The 22,562-nt window shown below is 48.3% G+C and overlaps 1 protein-coding gene across 1 annotated transcript in view; it reads right to left on the bottom strand.

Moving 5' to 3' along the window:
- Positions 1-4,802: 4,802 nt before the first annotated feature.
- The window catches only part of PPP6R2 (protein phosphatase 6 regulatory subunit 2), a 102,381-nt gene continuing 84,621 nt past the window's right edge, over positions 4,803-22,562 (bottom strand). The window contains exons 19-26 of the mRNA XM_074903611.1: positions 21,838-21,965; positions 20,744-20,919; positions 19,163-19,325; positions 18,584-18,672; positions 17,250-17,457; positions 14,413-14,436; positions 6,808-6,963; positions 4,803-4,983 (exon numbers count right to left, since the gene is read on the bottom strand). Of these exons, the coding sequence (XP_074759712.1) occupies positions 4,932-4,983; positions 6,808-6,963; positions 14,413-14,436; positions 17,250-17,457; positions 18,584-18,672; positions 19,163-19,325; positions 20,744-20,919; positions 21,838-21,965 (996 nt within the window). The 3' untranslated portion in view covers positions 4,803-4,931. The remainder of the gene's footprint in view (positions 4,984-6,807; positions 6,964-14,412; positions 14,437-17,249; positions 17,458-18,583; positions 18,673-19,162; positions 19,326-20,743; positions 20,920-21,837; positions 21,966-22,562) is intronic.

Raw genomic sequence — 22,562 nt, 5'->3', positions numbered from 1 at the left:
ATTTTATCTGCTATAACTGTTATGAATCAAGAGATGAAGCAAAAAATTATATTTGGGGGCGGGGGAAGTTTGTTAGAGGACTGGTAAAACTGTTGGATAAACTACAGTCATGTTCCTTGGGGACCTTCCTTCAACGGATTGTCTCACCTGAACTTTCATTTGAAGCTGGTGGACAGCTTTAGAGAGGACCTGATGTCTTTGGGACAGCAAGGGAACTCAAATCCCCCGCCCCGGTTTGAAGAGGGTGCGTAACCGCCCGCCTGCCCCAGCGCTGTCATCCCTGCTCCCAGCATTGAAACCCTGCAGTGAGCAACAAAAATAATGAATCCCAACCACCTGAGCTTTTATCTGATCACACCTCCATGGCTCCCAACGGGTCTGTCAGACTGCTGGGGTTTGTGGAAGCCCCATAGCCGTGCTCCCCCCATTTGACCCCCAGACACCCAACCCAGGACGCGGACGCCCGAGCAGTCCCCCGATGCCACGACAGCAGCAGCCCTGAACGGCCGCGTCATCCAAAGGAGCCTATTTTTTCCCACAATCCACTCAGTCAGAGACAAATGTGCTACAATTCAACAATTATTTAGCGTTGGCTGAACTCATTGCTTTTTAGCCGCTAACTGTGCAGAAAAGGGCCCCTCCTCTCCCAGCGTGGAGGCGCGGGGGCAAGGCTCCGCCGCAGCCCGACGCCAGCAGCTCCAGCGGGATCACGGGACAAGCTGCTGCTCTCCTGTAACCCACCGTATCACCGCCCAGCTGGGCAACCCCCCCCCAGCTGCAATGTTCCAGCAGAACCGTTTTCCCCAGTATGGTCGCCTTGCTGGTTTTGGTCTTGTACAACAAATATTTGTCGATGACTTGTTAGTGATGGCGGAGCCGTATAAGACAGGAAAGTTGTCTGCTTCACCAGGCTGCTCACAATATCCAGCTGTGTGTGTATAAATATACATGGAATAATACATATTGCAAATATATATCTATATACACACTCATCAGCATACATACTCAAACCTAAAATTATATATACCATATTGATACGGACAGGTTCAAAATACTGCACATCGAGGAGGAAGGACAGTGCTGAGTTCAATTCTGTTTAGTCCCCACTGCTTTCTGACCAAGTATCTAAGCAAGCAAGTATCCAGGAGGGGTTTTTGAACGGGTGTAGCTGGGTTGAGTCAACCCACGTGCAGCAGAGCTTCCCTCGAGCAGGTGCCTTACTCAGCGGGGAGGTAACCCGGCGAGCCCCGCGGCGCCCCCACGAGGCGCTGGCAGCACACGGGGCAGGGCCCGACCACTGGGAAGGGTTTGGCCAAGTTACCGCCCGCCAGGCCAGGCCCAGGGGTCGCCTAAAAGCAGAAAGCAGAGCCCAGCTGCCCTGCAGAGCGTGGGGCAGCACCTGGGCCTGCATGGTGGGAAGCTCGAACAGCAAGAGAGGCCACGGGCAGCGGGACCCTCCAACCTCTGCGTAGCCACTGACTGCAGGTAGAGGGGAAGCTCAGACTTACAAAGAGAAAGGAATTTAGGAGCGGTTTATCTATAAAATCATTTCAAGCCAGGCAAGGAAACCACCGCCTGACCCTGGATCTGTTCTGAACCACAAACTCCAACACACCTCAGGAGGAACTTTCTCTAGATCAGCTGGGTGGCTGGTGTGAAGCCAGCCAAGACGGGAGCAACGAGGTGTAATCCCGAGCTTAAATCCCCAATGCGGAGGAATCATTCACTGTCACAACAGCAAGAGAGCTTGTGCACTTCTACACATCTAATTAACTACCGGTAAAATGTCTTATCACAAAAGTAACTGGACACAAGTAACCGAATTTATAACCTAAGATAACGAGTCTCCCAGCAACTACACTGTGGTTTTAGGTCTTCTCACTGGATATGCTTAAATACGTTATTAAAGCTTTCATTTAAATTTATAGACTCAAAGCCGAAGCTAACGAACAGCAAGTTGAGAATCTGCAACGGAAGGCACAGGCAGACACGTCCTGGCGTATCTCTCCGCAGCGTTTCAGGTGTTATTGCTGCCAGCCGCTCCGTATCGCTCTGCAGGGGGAGGTAACTGCTCCCCAGACCAAGGTGTCACGAACAGATCGGGCGGGTACAGCCGGCCAGCACGGCTCGAGGTGATGTAAGGTGACCCCTTGTCTATAACCTAACCTAGAGCAAAGTTCGTTTACCTTTTTAACGAGGAGGCTGAAAACGTGTCAAGCCAGAAGGATGATCAAATTGTGCCTGCTGCGGACATTTCCACTTAAATCTCTTGATCCTAAATGGATTTGGTCATAATTGTAGCATGGTGGAGCCTGCAAGCACCACGGTCAAGAACCGTGAATGAGACTGGAAGAGAACTACTGCCATCACCTGGGATTTAACAGGACCGAGGCCCAGTCGTGTCTTCCACCAGCTGCTGGAGAAAGCTGCACCAATGTTGTATTAAATGAATGATTTTTCCGTTTTCATAGTATCGGGTTTGGGTCTTTAAAGAATGCCCAAAGAAAACCTGATTTTCAGAAAAACTCTAGCACCAATCCTCTGAAAATTAAGACTTTAACGTGTCTCCAATTAGGAACTCAAAACCACCACTAATCATTTCTGATAATCCTGGCTAAGAGTGGGATTGATCTCCAAAGAGCAAGCAGGGTAACCAAAGCAGAAAGTGAGTTTTCCTCCCAGCACAATGTAACTTTAAATTATTTATTTTAAATTACAAGGAGTGAGTGAGAAGCCTTCCAGAACAACAGTACAGTGCCATGAAAGCACCTGCTTACCGAGTAATTGCAGCTGAGAGAAACCACAGCTATGTCAGCAGCATACAAGTGGCCCCCAACCCTAGCAGGCAGCTCCCAAGCTGCACAGAGTGACCTCAGCCTGCCTTCTGCACCGCCACCTCCAGATCTGGTATTCCAGCAAAGCAAATCCTCATCTTCCCTAAGGGCAAAAACGAAAGTACGTTATCTTTGGGCGCACAAGGATAGCCTCGTGCTGCGGGTACGTCACCGTCGGATACTGATCCAGCAGAACAGACTGACTCTAGCAGTGAAAACGTTTTGTTCATCTCACTCCCCCCGCGCCCCCCCACCCCCACCCCCCGACACCACCTCTCAATACAGTTAAGAAAATTTCATATGCACTACATACATATCACAGTTAAAAATAAAGTATTTTTTAAAAAGACTGAAGTCTGGCTAGGATGCCTTTGCTCGTAACAACAGATCTGTGTGAGGTACTTTTTCATACTCACAGGGTAAAGTCCCTCGTTATGCACAAGTGAGAATATATCTGAAAATAAGCTATTTGGCTACCTATGTGTCAAGCTTCATGCTTTTATTCCAAAGTGAATGATTTTCCAGCTTAGGTCTTGGACTAATAAAATAAGCGGCATTTAACATCTGACAGGTGGGTTTCAGCATACAGCTTACACACAAAAGCGGGCCCAGCTCTGGATCTAGACTACAGGGGGTAGAGAATAAGCACTGGAGCACTGGCCATGGCCACCTGCTCTCCCCAGCCCGAGCCCGCTCCTGCAAGTGGCCCAACATCTACACCCGTATGCTCGACGTGCACGGGGCCGGCCTGGGAACAAGCTCAGGGCAGAGGCCAGCACCGCCCCGTGCAGCCCCGCGTCACACGGGCTGCCCAGAGCGGGTCCTTCGCCTACGGGAAGATCCTCTGTCCCAGAGTCGAGTACACACCCTCGCCTGACCCTGCTCCCGGGCAGTCGGAAGCGCAGGCCGGTTCTCCGCACTGTGTCACTCGACAGGCAGCGGTACGAGTGTCCCCCCCCGGCCCCCCCGCCCCAAACTTCTCCGTGACTGACTACCTGGGGAGTAACAGCAGGAGTCCTGTGCTGGGGCCGTTTCACTCTCCAATGTTGTCACTAGGTACAAAGTGCAAAAGTGTTGCTGTTCCTGCATCCATTAAAAACTTTAAAAACAGAACAAAACAAACAGAAAAGGATTTCCATAATAATTTGAAAATACGTTAGTCTCCAAAAAGCCAGCAAACACCTGATAACCTGTTTGTGCCATATCTGCTCTCGCTCCTGCACGGCAGCAGTCCAGTGGATCACGAGCCTCTCAGCTGGCAAACACCACGCCACCTGCTCGGCGTGCTCTCCAGCCAAGGGAGGACGACATCGGGGAGTTGAGTTCTGATGGCCCGGGCAGAGAGGCCAGTGGCTAACTGCCCCACGAACCGGCAGCCAACTGCTGCGTCTCCAGAGGGGAGAGCACCGAGCAATTCACCCCAACGCAGAGACTTCCCATTTCTCAAAGACAGTTCAGCATCACAGCAAATTAGCTACTTGGCCTCTGGCTTGGGACAATGCCAACGACTTCCCTCCCACCCCACAAAAATGTAAAATAAAATCCCTCCCTGCTTCATCCCATTTAAAGTGTTTGCATCTTTTCCTCCTATGAAATGTTTCTGATAAGGCTTTATTGCTATACAAAAGCGGTGCAAATGCTGCCCAAAGACAGCTCCATCAGGAACTTTGGTCACACGACTGCGGGACTCTTGTGCACTGTCCAAGTCCCAGCGTTAGACCTGCTACCTTTCTGAAGAGAAGCTGAATACTGTGTGCAATAACACTAAGAAAATAGGACTGAACCCCAAATACAAAACAAAAACAAGGGAGAGAGGGAAGGGGACAAGGAACTAAAATTAGGCAGAAGGCTTGCTTGGGAAGAACCCCATCATTCCTGTGATGACTAACTGATCAATGCTACATTTAGACAATGCAAGTGTCTTTCAGAACAGATTGTTGGTGTTGAAACTGCATGTCTGGTCCTGAATGCCAGCTCTCTCATCAATGCAGCATTTATTAAAAAATAAAATTAAAATGAAAAAAAAAAAAATTGACAAATTGCATCACCAGGTAGCAGCCTGGCCTGGATCACACACGTCCCATTGCATCTGTTTCATCAAGCAGGGCCATTTAATGTGGCTTCAGCACAGGGCAAGACTTCTTCTTTCCTGAGGAGAAACCCAAAGAGGAAGATTAGAAACCTGTGACTCCTGGAACATACTCGCTCCTGAAGCCGACTTTCATCCTGGTTGGAAACTTCCCTCTTTGGCACTAGCTGAGCCATCCTTCTTCTAGCTTTGTTTCTTCTGTCTGCTAAAACATTATTTGCTTCCTAATGAGAGCCTCCTCCAAGTCCGTTACAAAACACTACATTTAGAAATCAAAACAGAAACTGAGAAGTCAGCGCTGACCACTGATTACACAACACTAATTCATTTATTAAACCAGAAGTTTGTGACACACCACCAGGGCCCCGACTCCACCTGACGGAGGTGGCCTGACCAGCCTCACCCGGGGCCTCCCCCCCAGCCCGGGAGCGGGGTTTAGGTCTCTGCCGACTCAACTCCCCGCCTCGCCCCGGGACAGGGCCACTGGCCGGGCTCTCAGGCTCCTGCTCTCAGGGTTTTTGCCCTCCGGCTCAGCTCCCTGCGCCCGCTGATGCACCCAGAGCCCTGACAGCACCCGGGGTGCAGCAGCCAGAACAACGACCCGATGGGATACTCGACTTCCTCCCCAGTGCGAGTTACACCAGCACTAGAACTGTGTGAGGTGGGGTAAATGGTGGCTCAGGCACACAGAGGCTGTGTGAGGTGGTGTAAATGGTGGCTCAGGCACACAGAGGCTGTGTGAGGTGGTGTAAATGGTGGGCTCAGGCACACAGGGGCTGTGTGAGGTGGTGTAAATGGTGGGCTCAGGCACACAGGGGCTGTGTGAGGTGGTGTAAATGGTGGGCTCAGGCACACAGAGGCTGTGTGAGGTGGTGTAAATGGTGGGCTCAGGCACACAGAGGCTGTGTGAGGTGGTGTAAATGGTGGCTCAGGCACACAGAGGCTGTGTGAGGTGGTGTAAATGGTGGCTCAGGCACACAGGGGCTGTGTGAGGTGGTGTCAATGGTGGGCTCAGACACACAGGGGCTGTGTGAGGTGGTGTAAATGGTGGGCTCAGGCACACAGAGGCTGTGTGAGGTGGTGTAAATGGTGGGCTCAGACACACAGGGGCTGTGTGAGGTGGTGTCAATGGTGGGCTCAGGCACACAGAGCAGTGGCTGTACCAGGGAGGTGCGAGGCCACAGTGCCAGGAGCAGGGACCAGCTGTAACGGAGCCCATCGGCTGCACACAGTTCAAAGTGCTGATTAGAGCTTCCTCCTCCCACCATGGTACTTCACAGAAGAAATTCCCGTAGGACGGCCCAGCCGTGTGGCTTCAGCTAAGCCCCACGTCTGAGATTTAATCTAACAGCAAGTTTGCTCCAGGAGGATGGAGCCACCCTTAGCCCAGGCAGAGCAGAGGCACCTGGTTATGGACACGCATCTCTCTGGCCAAAACCAGGAGCCAGAGCAAAGCTGTGGAGGTGAGAGCACTAGACCCGAAGAAGAATTCGTTTCCATATTAAAAAAGACCTAAACTGTCACATTCACAAAAAATTATTAATATAATTTCTCCTTAAGATCCCTTCCAGGTTCAGTTATCAAAACATTCCTGCATTTCCTCATAGTATTTTACCTGTAAATGTCTGTATGTTCACTGAACACACAAACCCATACTAGCTGAGTACTTCTTATGCATGAGTAACAAATGAAGAGTCCATTTTTAAAATAAAACAGATCATTTGACAGTGCTTCTGGGAAGCTGAAAGGTATGAGCAGTGTATGGCAGTAGCAGCTCTACACGACCTGCAGTGTCACGTACCCCGAGACGCTCAGATGTGGAACTCTGGCTGCACACTCTCGGTACAACCACCACATTTACTGACACAGTAAGAACCATCTCACCTGTCTTTTGTGGCCGTTTCCGTGACGGCTGTGACAACAGCGGCGGTGTTCTGGAGCTCCTCCGAGTGCTGGGCCACGTTGTTCAGGGGTTTGGGTGCTTTTGTCGTTCCGATGTCAGTGATGGCCAGCTTATCAATAACCATGCAGTCTGCATCACTGTGTGGGGAGAATTCAAGTTCATGTTAAAACGTCAATTAATGGGGCTTAAATTCCAACGGAGAAAAAAATATTCCTCCTCCTCTCCTAGCACAGGCCACAAAAATCCCATAAAGGACTAAGAACTGAAAATAAACTGGAATTAAAAAGCAGTGTACGTATCCTGGAGGTTGTTTCCTAAAAATCAACAAGACACCAAATATGCACAAGAACAGCTCCTCAAGAAAGGCATTGCCATTTCCTGCAGCAAAATCTGCCCTAAGAGTTCCCCACGTAATCCAACATTTTACCGCCCTCTGCAACCACCTCTGCCCGTGCGCTCTCCTACCGACCCACGCAGAAAACAAACAGCAGAAGGATGCAAACGTGAAGCACATTTGGCCAAGACTTTGCAAGTTCAGAGGGTCCAGAAAGCCAAGTGTGCTGCGGGGAGCGGAAAGCAGACGGTTTGTCTCGGCAGTGAGCAGAGACTGTCAGCGCCAGAACACAGGACCACAGGAGAGCCTGAGCTGGAGGGACCCCAGAGACCCTCTGGTCCAGCCTCTCGGGGGCAAAGCAGGCTGGAGGAGCCCACCTCTCCTGGGACTGCCCCCCATTCCCAAGGCCACCAAGCAGATTTCCAAGCCCGCTGCTCCTTAAGCTGCTGGTTTTGGCAGAGTGCATTTCTGATCTCACACGGGCACCCACGTGGCTCTGCTCTACCAGTTTTTCCCAAGTAGCACCTCATACCTCTGTGTGCACCTAGAAAAGACTTAAATTTAGGTACAGAACCTAAAATCCTGAGGAAGAAAAAGCTGACTGGAGATTCAGGAGTGGTAACTTCAGAAGCCAAACACGGTTAAGTTAACTCGCTTTCAGTATCACATCAGACGACAGACCCCACGCCTGAGGGACATTTCCAATGATGTCTCCCTACAAGAAAAAGAAGCTCAAATCCTGAAAAAGGAAAAATCCTGCTAGCATAAAACTTCAAAACCGTCTCAGGTTGTACTAAAAAGACTCATATTTCTAATTGGAGAAGTGATTTCTATGAATATCTCTATTTTTTGCCTTCTAAGGCAGAGGACAAGGTTGCATGGGAATGATCTTCCTCACCGTTATAACTCAGCCCCAGTTTCAAGAACAATTTCTTCTCCTTTCAGAGAGCAAGCCTGCAAAATTGGAAGGAAAGCTCAGTAGATGACTGAGCTGGAATCCTGTCACCAGCTGCGGGGTGAGTTTATAATGCATACATATAATCACAGTCTGGTAATTAAGACATGTGACAGAGATTTTGAGATCAAAGTTCTATTTCTGTAGCTACTTTTCTGTGTGCTCTTGAAAAAAAAACACATAAAAATGAAGAGCCATGAGATCAAAACATTTATCTTCCTAAAGGGCTAACATGCTCTTAAAAAGAAATACTGCAAGTACAAAAATACACCTTAGAGAGACAGCAGGGGATAGATGAGACAGCAGAGAATTGAACTAAGTTGCCAGAAATGTCATCAGAAAATGGCTTCCCACACAAGAAACTGGAACTTGGGATTATTTAAATTGCTCAAAGATAAACTTCTTCAATTCAATCACTAAAATTTCCATGACACAAGGATTCCAGCGTTATGAAATCCTGAGGTTACGTGACCACTAAGGGGGGCATGGAAATTTTCAAACTCTTCAACAGGCTCACGGAAAGGCAAAGCTGGACACGCAAACCCCTGCAGGAGGCTCTTCCAGGCCAGACCGACGGGGTCAAACAAAACAGGGAGTTTGTGTGGAACACAGAAAACTATGACCCAGGCAGGAGGGTTGATGACAGTATCTAATTCTAGCCTAGAATAAACTCTCGTTCCTACAGATATTTTGCACCGGTACTCCTCTGGCCAGCTGTGCTCCCTCGACACCCATCCGGCACGAGCCCTGCCCGCCAAGAATACAACTGTTCTCTCAGGAGGCTGGTCGAGGCAGGCTAAGGAAGAGAGTTATCAGCAACAACATCTGAATCTACTGCAGACCCTTCCTCGTCAACAGATCTCTAATGCTTCCCCACTCCAGAAAGAATCAGGAATTTTTAAGCTCTAATTCAAAGCCACTTGTACAAATTTTCCAACACCAAGCGTAAGTCTGTCCAGAGCTGTGTCCTTTTTCACAATGGACAGACACTCAGCACTTGTGAATGCCACCTACAGCCATGCCCACTGGGCTTTCCAACCCCAGAGCCAGGACAATTTTCCCTTCTGTTCACCAAGTTCAACATCACAGCTCAATTCTGCAGCTTAACTGCCGAGTTTGTAAATACTGCTCCAGAGGTCACTCGTAACAGACTCCTCTCTTTCTACAAGCCCTGCAGTGTGCTTCCCGAGGAATCTCGCCACCCCAGCACAAGCTGAACGTCCAAACTCTTCAGTCTCAGCAGAACGTAAGACTAGAAGATACAACCTGCGTTACTAGGCTCAGCCACTTTCACCCCTAGAAGGTCAGAACAGAGTTTGCGTGAAGTCGGAGCTGTCTCCTGATCCCCAGGTGGTTGCTCCGGGACAGCCCTGGCACAGCCTGGGGGTGTTCTCCCACCCGGGGGCTTGGTGAGCACGGGCTTGGCAGCGCTGCCCCGGCGCGCTTCACCGCGGCGTGACGGCTCAGCTCGGAGCATCCCCGACAGAGAGTCTGCTTGGCCTTCGGGCAGCAGGGCGCCTGCAGGAGAACTTCAAGAAGATAACTGTGGGGTCCAGAGGCAGAAGGAACGTTGGGGCACCAGTGGACTATCTGCCTGGTGTCTAGCAGCGGGCAGAGAGCAGGCAGGTAACCAGCCCGAGTCTCCGGGAGGGTAAACACCTGCGTGCTGTCCCAGGCACGGGCAGAGTCCTCCTGCCAGAGCCACCTCCCCCGTGGGGCTGGTGACCTGTGGCCGCTGTCCCGGGAGGGTGACGGACTCGGAACAGCCTCCAACGACACATTTCACAGACTGCTGTGAAGCACGGCAGGGGATGGCAAAGATGGTGAAAGGGAAACAACTCAGTCATTCTCCTGCTCTTCGGGATGTGTTACCTGATGTATTTCGTATCTTAAACGTCCTCTATGGTTCGTTTTTTAAGGCAGCAAGTTCCTCGAGGCAGGTACAACCACATCTCCTCTGGGTGATGCGTACTGCCAAGCACTCGGATGGAATGATTATGTGATAAATTACAATAATCATTTTAAGCTAAGAAGTATTTAAAGTACTACTTCTTCCAAAGCTGTTATTTCACATTAACTGATGTGCAGATGTACCAGAGGAGACAGGCTACGGAAACACTTGTGGTGAAGGCACTGGTGTCTGTGCAAAACACATGCACACATGAGGTACAGACACTGCCTCGCCACCGGGAAATGCCAACAGCTTTTTGTTCACACCAACCACCAGGGGAGAAGCAGCCATGGAAAGCCGTGACAGAGCAATGTCTGGTTTCAGGGAGGCTTCCAGTGACCCCTCCCTAAAGCACACACGTTGCTTTAGACAAGGGACTTGAGAAAACCCTTCCAGCCGCCTCTGGTGTCACCTTCTGCCGGACGCCCGACGGGGATGAGCCCGCACGGGGCGCGGGACCTGCTCATCCCACACTCCTCTGAATGCTTTGCAGAGGTTTGGTTTCCACGTGCTACTGGAAACTTGCAGCTCTCTCAACTCCGTAAACTTCTTAGAGAAAAATCTGCCAGAAAGGCAGCATGGAGTTCTCAGCTTTTACTATGTGCAATGCAAAACATGAGACCAAGAATATTCGATACCCTCATCCCAGACCTGAGGTGCTACACAATGGCTGCTCATTCTTCTGTGCTCTAAGGCCAAAATCCTGCAAATGCAAAGCTTCCTCAAGCTAACGATACAACTGTTGTCCTGAAGTGTAATTTCTTCTTTGAAAAACAGGGTTCAACAAATTTCACACTTCATCATCGCGAAGTTGTCGTTCTGTATCAAAACTGATACCCGGTTCAAACAAAGCGATACGCTCTTTATTTATGAAGATGCAAGTGTCAGGAGCTCGCTTAACTTTTGATAACAATTCGGTTCTTCCTCTACATTTCCACCAGCTTTACAGAGAAAATACTTAGTGGTGTGATTTTTTGGAACAACTCTCCTGCCCAGTTTCACCCTGCAAACTCCTTTTTGACAGCACTACTGCAAAACGCACCGTGCTCTCACCCTGTCTGCCCAGGGCTCTGTTTACCGAGAGCCTCTCAGACCTGGCAAGACAAAATTACACCAAAGAGCTTTGCTGGTGGCTCCGAAAGGCCAAACTGACCCTGAGCTGCAGCACCTAGTACAGCTCCTCCTGACGCTAAGGGCAGAACGGATCTGTGTCTCATTACCAAAGGGTCGATAAAGAATTCGGGCTGCAGTCCCAAACGATCAGAGAGCTTTAGGTATTTCAGGGAAGAAGGATGTGATACTGAAACAGCCTTAGAGTGCAGTTCTACCCACCTCTGAAGCTCACTACTGTGGCTCCTGGGATATACTTTAGATATCCTCTAGTCTCTTTGGTAAACATTTAGTATCACAGACAACAAAACAGGGTGAAGACACACTAGGAAAAACAGTGGTACTATAAACACAGCAGCAAGGCAAGTATGAAAGCGTAAACATAAGTCTCATGCTGAGCCCACAGGCAAGTTCTTCAAAACCAGGCTCCGAAGGACCAACGGAAAGACAAAGAGGGCAGCCACGCTCCTCAACACACTCCCTGAGTATTTCTTGGCTGTTCATTAGACAAAGTCACACAGCATGGGAGGTCTGGCTTCCCAATTTACATGCAATCTTCATTAAAAAGGCCAACACTTCTGTCAGCTTAAACGATCCCATCTATGTCAATTATTGCACTAAGTGTTCATGTTTGATTGAAAAGTTTTCTGGTGAAACGGGAGCTCAGGTCAGTCACTTTTATGCATCTTTCTGAACAAATATACGCTGACATGCAGCCAAATTTTAAAAAAACGGTGTCGCGTGCTCCATGCCATTTCCCGCAGCACGCTCCTTTCCCCTCATCATCTGTTCAGAGCATTCCAGCAGCCCTCTGAGGTCAGGCAGCAAGGGGAGACACAAGCAAGACAACCACTTCTCGTGCTGACGTTTCATGCTCATCACGTGCAACGGTGAAACCGAGCGTCATGCGAGACAAACAGAAACGAGAAACGTATCCCCGATGGGAGAGCTCAAAACATCCACGGTGACAACGTCACTCCATTCAGCTTGGGAAACTGGAGGATTATTTTCTCTGCTGCGTGTAAGTGGGCGCTGCACCAAAACTCCTTGCTCAGTGCCAGCCGATGCAACGGCCGCCCCAGATGGACCCCCGGGACCCCCCCGGGGGGGGAAACCCCGGCCCCCATGCCCAGAGCAATGGGAGGAACCACTGCCAGCTGCTATTTCTGAGCTATTTCAGCAATTTAGGGTTGTCACTGCTGTTAGAACAAAAGTTAAGTACTTTTGTCCCAGAACTGTGGATGAGCAGAAAGGAGAGGAGACTTTTACAGTGATTTTACAGAAACGGTAATGCAGGAATTGGAGAAATCTCTGCAAAATGCAGAAATTGCAAGGGTCTCATTTTCACCTCAGTTCTAAGAAAACTGCTGCAGCACCTACAGTGTCTGCCTCCAAAGCTGAAGAATGTACTAAATGAGAACTGGTATCACACAGACACAGAAGAAATATATTTGTTTTTAACAGATAGCAAGCACTACTGTTCAGATGGATTCCAGCCTCCCCTCTAAACTTCCTTTTTCAGTTGCTTATCCAAGCTACTGGGGTGAGGAGGCACTAGGGAGAAGTGGACAATAAACATATTCAACCACTTAAAAAAAAAAAAAAAAGAAGAAAGAAAAAGATTAAAGGGGAAAAAAAAGCATTGCAGGTGAAGTTAATAAACTGAAAGAGAAATTAAAAGTTATGAACATCCCAAGCCCACTATCACCATATACAGCAAAAGCTGGATTTCTTTTTAAGCACAGCTCATCTTTTAAAGAGCTGCTTAGAAGCCTTATTTGAACAACTCAGCAGTGAAATACTTCAGATAAGCTTTTGCATTTCTTCTTTATGCTGGGTTAATTCCATACAGACCCAGAAATGCAAGTCCCTTCCCACAAGAAGCACTGCCCGCGGCGCGCCCGCTCCTGCGCCCGCCGTTCCGCCCCCCCGACGCAGGTCTCATGACTGTTTGCTCTGTGTGCCTGGGCCGACCCGTCCCCGTCATCGACGGCTTCTGCGACTTCAGCAGAGCCCCGCAGACACTTCTGAGACCTTCCCAGCTCGCTCCGAGCAGCTTCGGGAACGCTCCACCAGCCACACGCTGGCACGGAGTGAGCCTCTCGGATCGCTCGTTAATAGCTTCGATATTACACTTTGCGGGCAAAAAGCACAGCCCCATAGCACGTGCTGCCAGATAAACACAACAGGCACTCGCCTGCTTATGAAAGAGGCAGAAAACTTTCAAAAGTTTGATAAAATGACATTGTTAATTATTAATATAGGAAGTCAAACGAGTACGTGTTGTAATTACAACTATTTTAAAATAGCACACAGCTTACAATTCTGAACGTTCAGCCCCGGGAGGCTGCAGGCACCCGCAGAGCCGCGTTCCCTGAAGCTCCTGCTCTGAGGAGTCAGGAGGGGGTTTCTGTCCTTTCCGGATCTGAAAGCGTGCCTGTCTGCTGTACCATGCTCCTCTTCAAACCAAACAGTTATGAGACATGCTTATTTACACTGAATTTCTTTTTTTTTTTTCAGTCATCTGGAAATTACAGCAGATTTTTGCCAGTTTGTGCAGTGACTGGGAAAATTCATTTGTACGGATGAATTCTAGAAAATAATGAGTAAAACCCCACAATTTAAAACAGAAAGAAAACATTGGGGGGGAAAAAAAAGTGTGTTTCTTTTTTTTTTTTAAAAAAAGCCTTTGGAAAACACATCAACCATTATTTTGTGGTGTCTTACAGCATACAAGTGACATATTTGTTAGTGCTGTTGTGAGAAAGTCTCCAGAGCCTTGTCCACTGCCCCAGGCAGCGCAGGAGAGAGCCCAGCAGCGTGTGCCTTAGCAAACTGCAGTCGGCCAGGCTGTCCTACAGTCATCCTGACCAGAGCACGACCTTTCCTTTTAAAATAATGGGAAAAAAAAAATAATCCTATTTGCAGAAAGAGCTCACAAACAGGTGGAATGGCAGAAGCTCAAGGACACGATGTGTGGAACGACTGAACACTGTATTTGCTTTTCAGTGGTTCGCCACTGGCTCTGCTGACCGTGCACAAAGACACACAACCTCAAATTCAGGTTTTCCAAATCAAATTTCTAGGATCTGTTTTAGCTGACTGTGAAAAGATGAGCTTTCCCAGTCCAATGGCCCAACAGCTCTTTTTTTGCAGCCCAGTGTGAAGTAACAAATGGGAGAAACTACTTGTCAGGTGGATGTTTGGAACCCTGAGAAGGTCGGTGTCATACATACCCTCTGACTGCAGGTCTAAATACTCTGAGCAATACCCACAGCAAGAGAGAAGGGCAGCGAGAGAGGCAGAAATAGAGAGAAAGCAAAGCAGGGAAGAAAAAGAAAACAGTAAAGATTGCTGAAAAAACAGACAAAAGAGTTAACTTCACAACCGTATCCTCAAGCGCTGTTCCTGCCAGCAGAACATGCAGGAACAATCAAAAGCTATTTCAGAGTACAGTCAGTGAATATGGCTTTTTCCACATAAAATTCAGATCAATATACCCAAAAAAGCAAAAGATTCAATACATTGTAAAAAAAAAAAAAAAAAAAAAAAGTCTTTCTCAAGCCTAACATATGAATTCTGAAGTTATCGGGAGTGGGCAATACTGGAAGCACTTTAGTCAGAGAACTTCTGCAAAACGACTTGCTTTTTCACAAGAAACTACCACATAGAATTAGGTGTGGGAAAGAAAGTTAGCTAAATACATTTAAAGTAGAGAAATTAGCTAAAGACATCTGAAACACCTTCTTCAGTATGACGTTTAAGGTAACCCACGTTCCTAGTCACAGTTTAAGCAGAGCTGCCATGAGGGACATTCTACTGCACCATGCAGGGACAAATTCCCAGAGTTTAAATTCTGGGGTGCTATGGGCAGGAGCGTCAGCAGCTGAGAAGACGATCGTGGAGGGTATTTAGGGACATGTACTGCACATCTGGAGCTTCCACGTCCCTGGTGACTGCAGAATCTACAGAGGCCCTGGGTGGCTCAAGGAGCGTTGAAGATCTCCACTGTAGGTTTCAGTACTGCAGGGAGGGGAAGGAAGGAGAAGACAGACCTGTTTCTGCAGAAATAGCATGTGTGTTGGTACAAGTTTAGCACTTCTGGGGAAGTGCTTGTAGAAGGTCATCAAGAAGCACACAGTCAATCCAAAATATTCTTAAACTTTCGGCATATTTCATTTCCTTGGAATCATTAAGGAACGTGTTAAGAAGTGAATATATTCACTACTGGTCATTTAACTGCACCTGTTCCAAGAGAAGGCAGGCTGGTTTGGGAGAGCTGAGGATACTGGGAAGTTCCCATTATCATCACTGGTCAAGATGGCAGCTCATACACCAGGAGAAACCTGGCTCCAAACCAGACCTGGAGCAGCTGAAATCACCATCCTTCTAACAGGTTTCTGTCTTCCTACAGCTTCTACTTTGATTGTTGGCTATGGTTATAGCTGTGGAAAGCCAGACACCTTTAAAGTGGAGACTGTGGTTACTCAAGTATTTACTTTCTTTGCCAAAACAGAATTAGTTTTGTAGAACTGCAATCATGCAAAACCGAGCAGGTTCTGGAAGCCTCGTCCTTACTGAGAGTGCTCTAGAGAGAGTTTTTCTCACTGAAGAGAGAAAAACACATTTTAAATTACGCTGCCTGAAACAGCAGCATGGCCCACAACATCTAGCCAGCCAAATCAGAAAAAAATAAAAATTCCTACCTGCTAGGAAATGAATGGAAGATGTGAGAACATGCCAAGTAAGATTTACACTGCTACTGTGAATCCAGGCAGTCACATGTGTAAGGCTGCTCGACTCACAGCAGAGAGGAAAATCATCTGGAGCACAGACTTTGTTTTAGATACACATGCCAATGGGTTTAATTAGATATAATTCAAGTACACAGAAAACTGGAAAGGGGATGCTGCTTTTAGCACAGCAGGCAGTATTCTTATTCTCCTCAGCCTTCATTTTTTTGTGAAGCCAGTCTGCTTGGCCACGCCAGCCCTGCGTGTACAAACTAACTCCCTCCAGCAGCCCAGCTCTCAGGTGCCATCACTGGGAGCAGAGAATCCCAGGGATCTCACCCCTTCCGAGGGTGGACAGCAAAGGCCGTTGGAGGTGGGCATCAACAATAAAAAAGTCACCTTATGAAAAGCTCAATTCAGAGCTGCCTAACCGAACGGACCTTTGCCAACTGCCTCCATCCTTTTCCTTAGTGCTGTGAGCCCACTCGTTTCCTCAGCCACCGCTTTTTAACTCCCAGTAGCTATTTGCAGGGTGTGGGCACGTGCCAAGCACCCGCTCACAGGTGCTCAACGTGCTCACACTGACTACCCAAGAAAGTCACATCACCACCACATCATAAAAAGTAAATACCTGTTCCTGAGTCAGATGCAGAAAACACAGGGGCTCCAACTAGTGAAATCATACCCTACATATTTGTAAAGAATACGAGGAAAAAAACCCAAGTATCTTACAATTGGGTAATACTTCTGGATGCACCGAAGGGAACTGGATGCTTACTGCTCTGAAATGCAATTTCCCTCTCAAATTGTTCAAGATGGCCAGATTCGAGCACTGTGATTCCACCCAAATTGCTGTCCAAACCGTAACAGATCTCAGGATCTGCTGGACCTTTCCCGGCATTTTGCATTTTTCATCATTTATTGTCTATAATGTACTACTTTGAGAAGAAAACGACAGCTTGAGGCATGTAAGTGTCCCCCCCCCAGCAGCACCCACGGGTTCCGTGCCAGACCTTGCAGGTGCCACCGCGTGAGGCTTCGCTCCGCCCGCCTGGGCCAGCTGCCCCGGCCCGAGCCCAGCCCCGGCCTCCTGTGCAGCCCGACACAGACGGGCCACGCGCCCGCGACAGGCCTCGGCGGCTAAAATCAGCCACACTTTTCTTAAAATAAACCTGTTATTTTCTTACGACAAAACCCCTGAGACAAGAAAGCTGCAGGACATCCTCACACGGGACACCTGGACCCACGGCGTCTGGAAGGGACACGTAACACATTATCCCCGAGCCACACGAGGGGTAAAAGCAGAGCAGGACCCCGGCCCAAGGAGATCCCTTTCGCACCTGGTGAAAACAGCCTTCTCGTTTTTAGCATCCACAGTCAGCTTGACGGTCTCCTGCCCCGAGCCCGTGCTGATGGTTTCCGTGACGATATCGGCTTTGTCCTCCTCCTCGTCGCTGTCGGAGCCCCCGGAGGAGCTGCTGTCCGAGGCCACCAGCGGCGCTTTCCTCGTGACACAGACGTTCCAAACGCAGGGAGAGGCAGCGCTGACTGAGAAAAAGGAACAACTCACATTGCAAAATGAACAAAACCATGGGAACACCTCCCCACGTACGACCCCGAGTAAGAGGGGTGGTGTACCACGGAGGGTTTACAACTACTGCAGATTTTGAGATGATGGTTTCTGTCCAGATCCCACAGCATGCAATATTATTTTCACCAGGAAGGAGAAATAACAACCCCACAAATCAGTGTTCTCCACCTGCCACCTCCCGTCTGTGTTTAACACAAACAGCAGGGGAGACCATTTCTTTCATTTGCTGAATGGTGATGAGCCTGAACGGAGAGTTACAACAGTCCCTGGGGTCCCTGCTAACTTCGCTCTCAGAACTCGCTGTGGTATAATTTAAGCAGCTTTTTGAGGTGTTCACTGGTTTGGATTCCAGGTGCGTGCCTGGAAAGAAAAAAGCCTCTCGTGGAAGTGGTAAAGAAGTGTTGCAGTCTCAGGAAGTTTTTCTTCCCCAGGTTGGTACCTGTCACCCCTCCTGGTGTGAGGGCCAGCGCCCGACAGCACTGGGCACACAAACAACGTGGGCACACAACACTGTCACCCCAAACAGCCTGAGCTCTCCTGAACTGCCTCTCCAGCTGCAGAGCACACACGGGGCAGAGGTACCGTGCTCTCTCTTCCAGTAGCATCCCCCCTTCAGTGGTTACTACAGACAAAAGTTTAATTTAGTTCCATCAAAGTCCTTCACTAAATTTTATTTTTCCTTGCTCAGAAAGGAGAAGGGAAAGAAATCAGACCAAAGTTAACCAACTGGCTCGGCACAATTACCCAGTCTAACTTACCCTATCCTTTTAATTTTTCCCAAGTAGTTTTATACTCAAGCATACAGTTAAAACAGGACTTGTGAGCAGTTTACAAATGAACCGTCTCTGTGACATCAACTCTAACTTAAATTTCATCCTTTTTTTGCTGAATAACATTATCCCATCAAACATCAGGATTTCTGAGTTACAATATTAATAGCTTGATCTCTGTACAAGAGAGACTTCAGGTAAGATAAGGGAAGTGACACTGGAGGGAATTGTCCCTCGCAGGCTTGGTATGCGATGCAAGATTTCAAACAGCTTCAATAACACATCTGTGTTGTCTTGGAATGTTCTCACTTACAGTTCTTGTCCTGACTCTGCTTCAGGTTTCCATCTGAATCACTGCTTTCTGTATCGACAGGAGAACTGCATCGTGGACCCGATTCTGAGCTAAAGCAGGGGAGGAAAAAGCCTTGAGAATGAAGTACAGGTATCTTGGTTGTGCTTCCAAATATCCCCATTATTACAGTGGGGATGTAGAATATATATAATTATTACGTTATTCCCTATACCATGAGGGCTATTATATTGTTCCCTACATCATTAGACCTTACCCTTTCTTTACATAAATATTTGTGACTTCTAAAAAACATGTTCATTTACTGATTTTACACTCCTAGTGTAGCAGCAGTGATGACACTTCAAGTATTCCTGTGTCATGAGACATGAACACTAACACAGGTCAGAAGCACTGGGAGACAGAGGAAAGTCTGAGGCCCTGATCCAGAAAACTCAGCCAATATTGAAAAATAAAAGGGGTAGCGAGGGGAAAGGAAAGGGAAGAAGAAAAGATTTTAGTCAATGTACTCCATCAAACCATATTTCAAATATTCTTTCATTCCGAAGTTACGGAGGAATGGAAGGAACGTGTGCCTCTTACCAACAGAAAGGCTGGAAGTCTGTAAACTTTGCCCAGCCCTTCTCCTCCGGCGTGGTGCTCTCCGGGGCCGCCGAGTCCCACACGCTCGAGCCAACGTCCATGGCCACGCAGGGCGCGGGGGGCTTGGAGTTCACGGGCTCGAACACCGCTGTCCACCCGGACCCTGGAGGCAGAAGAGTGCACTGGTGGAACACGAGTCTGCAGAACCTCCGGCCATCCCAGAAACACTCGACGTGATCCCAGAGGCAAAAGACGACAGAGCATCCGCCGGCACTCCTTCGGAAGCTACGGGAAGCTGCCTGCCTCCTGGGTTACAGACAACCAGCTCCAAAATCCCTCTTGTGATAAATATTAATGTTATCCACACGAGAGACGCGTCAGTTCAGAAAAATGACATTATGAACATCTTCATTCTTTGAGCCAGTGATTTTCAGCTGAACTCCAAGTACCTTACCTTCCTGTCAAAAGCTAAGTGGCATGGCTTTCAACCGTTTCAATCATCAACTGTTCCGTTTTGACAATTACAGGTAAGGAATTGATATATGGATTAAAATGTTTAACATCACAGAAGTGATCTTCAGCAAAACTAAGAACATAATTTTGATTTTTACAGTCCCAGCCTACTCCCCTTTCATTAGAGGATACTTCTATTCCCCAAAATCACAGGTTTTTAAAAAGCATTTTTCATTACCTTTTCTCAAGAAAAAAAGGATTGCAGAGGTCTGTTCTGCAATCTGATTTACAGGCAACAAAACTGAGAGTAGGAGAGATCCCCCGAGTCTACACTCACTCAAAAATTGAACCAAGGTCTCTGGAAGGGTAACTGAACAGATGTACACTATCCACGGGTTGCCATTTGTGTTTTTTACAATGGTTCTTCCTAACAAGAACTCAAAACATCTGACACTACCAAATGGGTGTAGAGAGCTGATTACTGGAATGCATTATGCTCACAGTTACAGTACAAAGACACCCCCTAGAAAAAGAAACATTTTTAAACTGACAATGCTTGCACCAAACAAGGAATGAACGTTAACGTTTTTGTCCCTTTGTTTAGCTGGCTGAATTTGTTCTGCTGACAACACTGTCTCGTTAACTTACACAGCACTATTTGCACTGGGGTCTGAGAAAACCCTGTCCCTCTGCAGTCTTCCTCCAGGCGCTGTAAGAATGGATTTACAACGTGCTACCTAAAACTAGAAAGGCAGCTCGGCAGAAAAGGCAGATACACAGAGTGTGAGATACCTGGCAAGGGTCTGCATAAAACAATCCTAACAGAATGTAAGGACTGAACGTCACAACCCTCCACTGCCCTTTTGTTCAGCAGTATCTGTACTAGAAGAGCCAGCAGTGTTGTACTTGTACCTGTGTGGCTCTCAGCAGAGCTGCAGCATCACGCTGCTACTCTGAAGAAGCCGGGCAGGGCTCAACCTCACCAATATTTCAAAAACTCTCACTTCCCACGTGCCCGGGTGGAATTACAGAATAGCCACAGAAACTTGGCAATTTGCAAACTGCTGTTCTGCAGAGGTAATTACGGATCTCACTGCACACAGGATGATGCTGTTTGAAACTCTTTACCTTCAGAGGAGTCAGAGTCTTTCTGCTCAGAAATATTATTCTTGTTGCTGTTTGCTGAGGAAGGAGGCGGCTGCTGCTCTGTTTCCTCCTCTTCTTCGGAGTCCACGCTGCCGTCGTGATCTCCATTCTCAAGATCGCTTTTTGACGAACTCTCTGAGGTCTGTGACGCTCCAAATCTAAACCACACGACTCAGAATGAGAAAAACCCTCACGGCAGCCAGTCCACCCCTCACCTGCTTCCTCCCTGCCCCAGGGAGAAAGCACAGACTGTGAGCTGACCGAGAGACGCTGAGTGCCCTTCACAGGGCTCATTTCCCCAAAAGACACAGAGCTCAGCAGCAGCAGGCACTCCTCGGGACAGTTCCACTCCCGTCCCTACGTGCTTTACTTATCCAAATGCATCTGCAGAGCTGTGATGGGAAACAGGCTGCAGTGACACATTCCGGGCTGGAGGGTGACAGGAGCAGACAAACGAGGGGAGTACCAGGCTGGCGTCAATTCTGGGTGTGAGCAGGACGTGCAGTTTATTGACACAAGGCAAATAACCATTAAGGTCTTGGCCATTCTTCCTGTCTCATCTGATCACATTTTCAGACTTAGGATTACAGAGGTAACTTTATTTAATAACCAGCTATATCAAAGGGATGAAGAATTGTTAGTGATTTGCAGTGCCAGAGATGCACCACACGAGGTCACTCGTTCATGCAGAACATTACTTTTCTTCTTTTAACGTTTTGAAAAAGAATATTCTGTCTGCTACCCTCAGTTTTACAATTTCAACCTCCTTGTCTCCAAATATGAGGAAAGAAGTAAGTTCTATCTCTAATGGTGGAGTTTTTTAAAATATCTTTGATAAGAGACATAATTAGGTGTTGCATTCCCTTAGACTGGATCTTTGTTTCACATTCAAGACAAACTACCACCTCTTTGCAGGAACGTGACATGGAAAGCACTCTGCTTTATGCCAGAAAAAAGCCCCACAGCACATAAATAAAAAGCAGTTAAGCACGGACTTAACTGGAATGTACAGTTTCATGGCATTTAGCGAAGGGAAAAAAAATTTTAAAGAAATCAATCTTTTGTTTTCACCTTACCGTGTTCTTGATTTCACTTGGGTTGCATAGGTTATCTCCTTCTCTTCCCAGATATCTTCTTCCTCCTCGTTGTCATCAAACTGTTGGATCCGCTCGTTGCAGCAGGCTTCAAAGAGGGAAGCGTTGGGCTGAAATAGCATTAAAAAGAAATCAAATTCCATTGATTCTCTGGAGACAGAAACAAGAACTTTGGCGACGAGGGGTTGCTAGAGCAGCATCTGTAGGCGATAGCACCAGAAGGGGGTGGCAGTGGTTTCAGGTCACGTCCCCAGCCGTGCAGGAAGCAAGGGCCGAGCCCCCGCAGCAGAGTTGGCCCAGAATCACCCCACGGCCCAAGAAAGCAGCAGAGCCCTGCGTGAGCCCACGCTGCTGCCAACGCAGCGGGAGGCAGCTCGGCACTCCCTCCGCACCCCGCACAGGGGCACAAATCACCACGCGTGGAGCGGGCTGGGAACGGCTCCCTTCAGAACACGCTTCCAAGGGGACCAGCGTGGAACTCTGGAGGCTAAAGGGACGCCAAAGGGACGCCACGTGTGCCCACTGCCCTGCCCAGAGCAGTGCCGTTTCCTTCGGTGCCTGCGTCCCCCAACAGAACCACGGGGAGCTTCTAAGCAAACAGGACAACACGTAACTCGTGTGCACACCCCCCTTCCAACACAGAGCCTTCCATTTCGGAAAGGAGTCTGCAGGCACCGGGACAGCGAGATGTCTGTGTAAATACACAA

The sequence above is a fragment of the Athene noctua genome, chromosome 3, assembly GCF_965140245.1.
Source record: "Athene noctua chromosome 3, bAthNoc1.hap1.1, whole genome shotgun sequence".
Lineage (NCBI taxonomy): Eukaryota > Metazoa > Chordata > Aves > Strigiformes > Strigidae > Athene > Athene noctua.
Note: the sequence above shows the minus strand (reverse complement) of the source record. Positions and strands in the feature narration are given on the sequence as shown.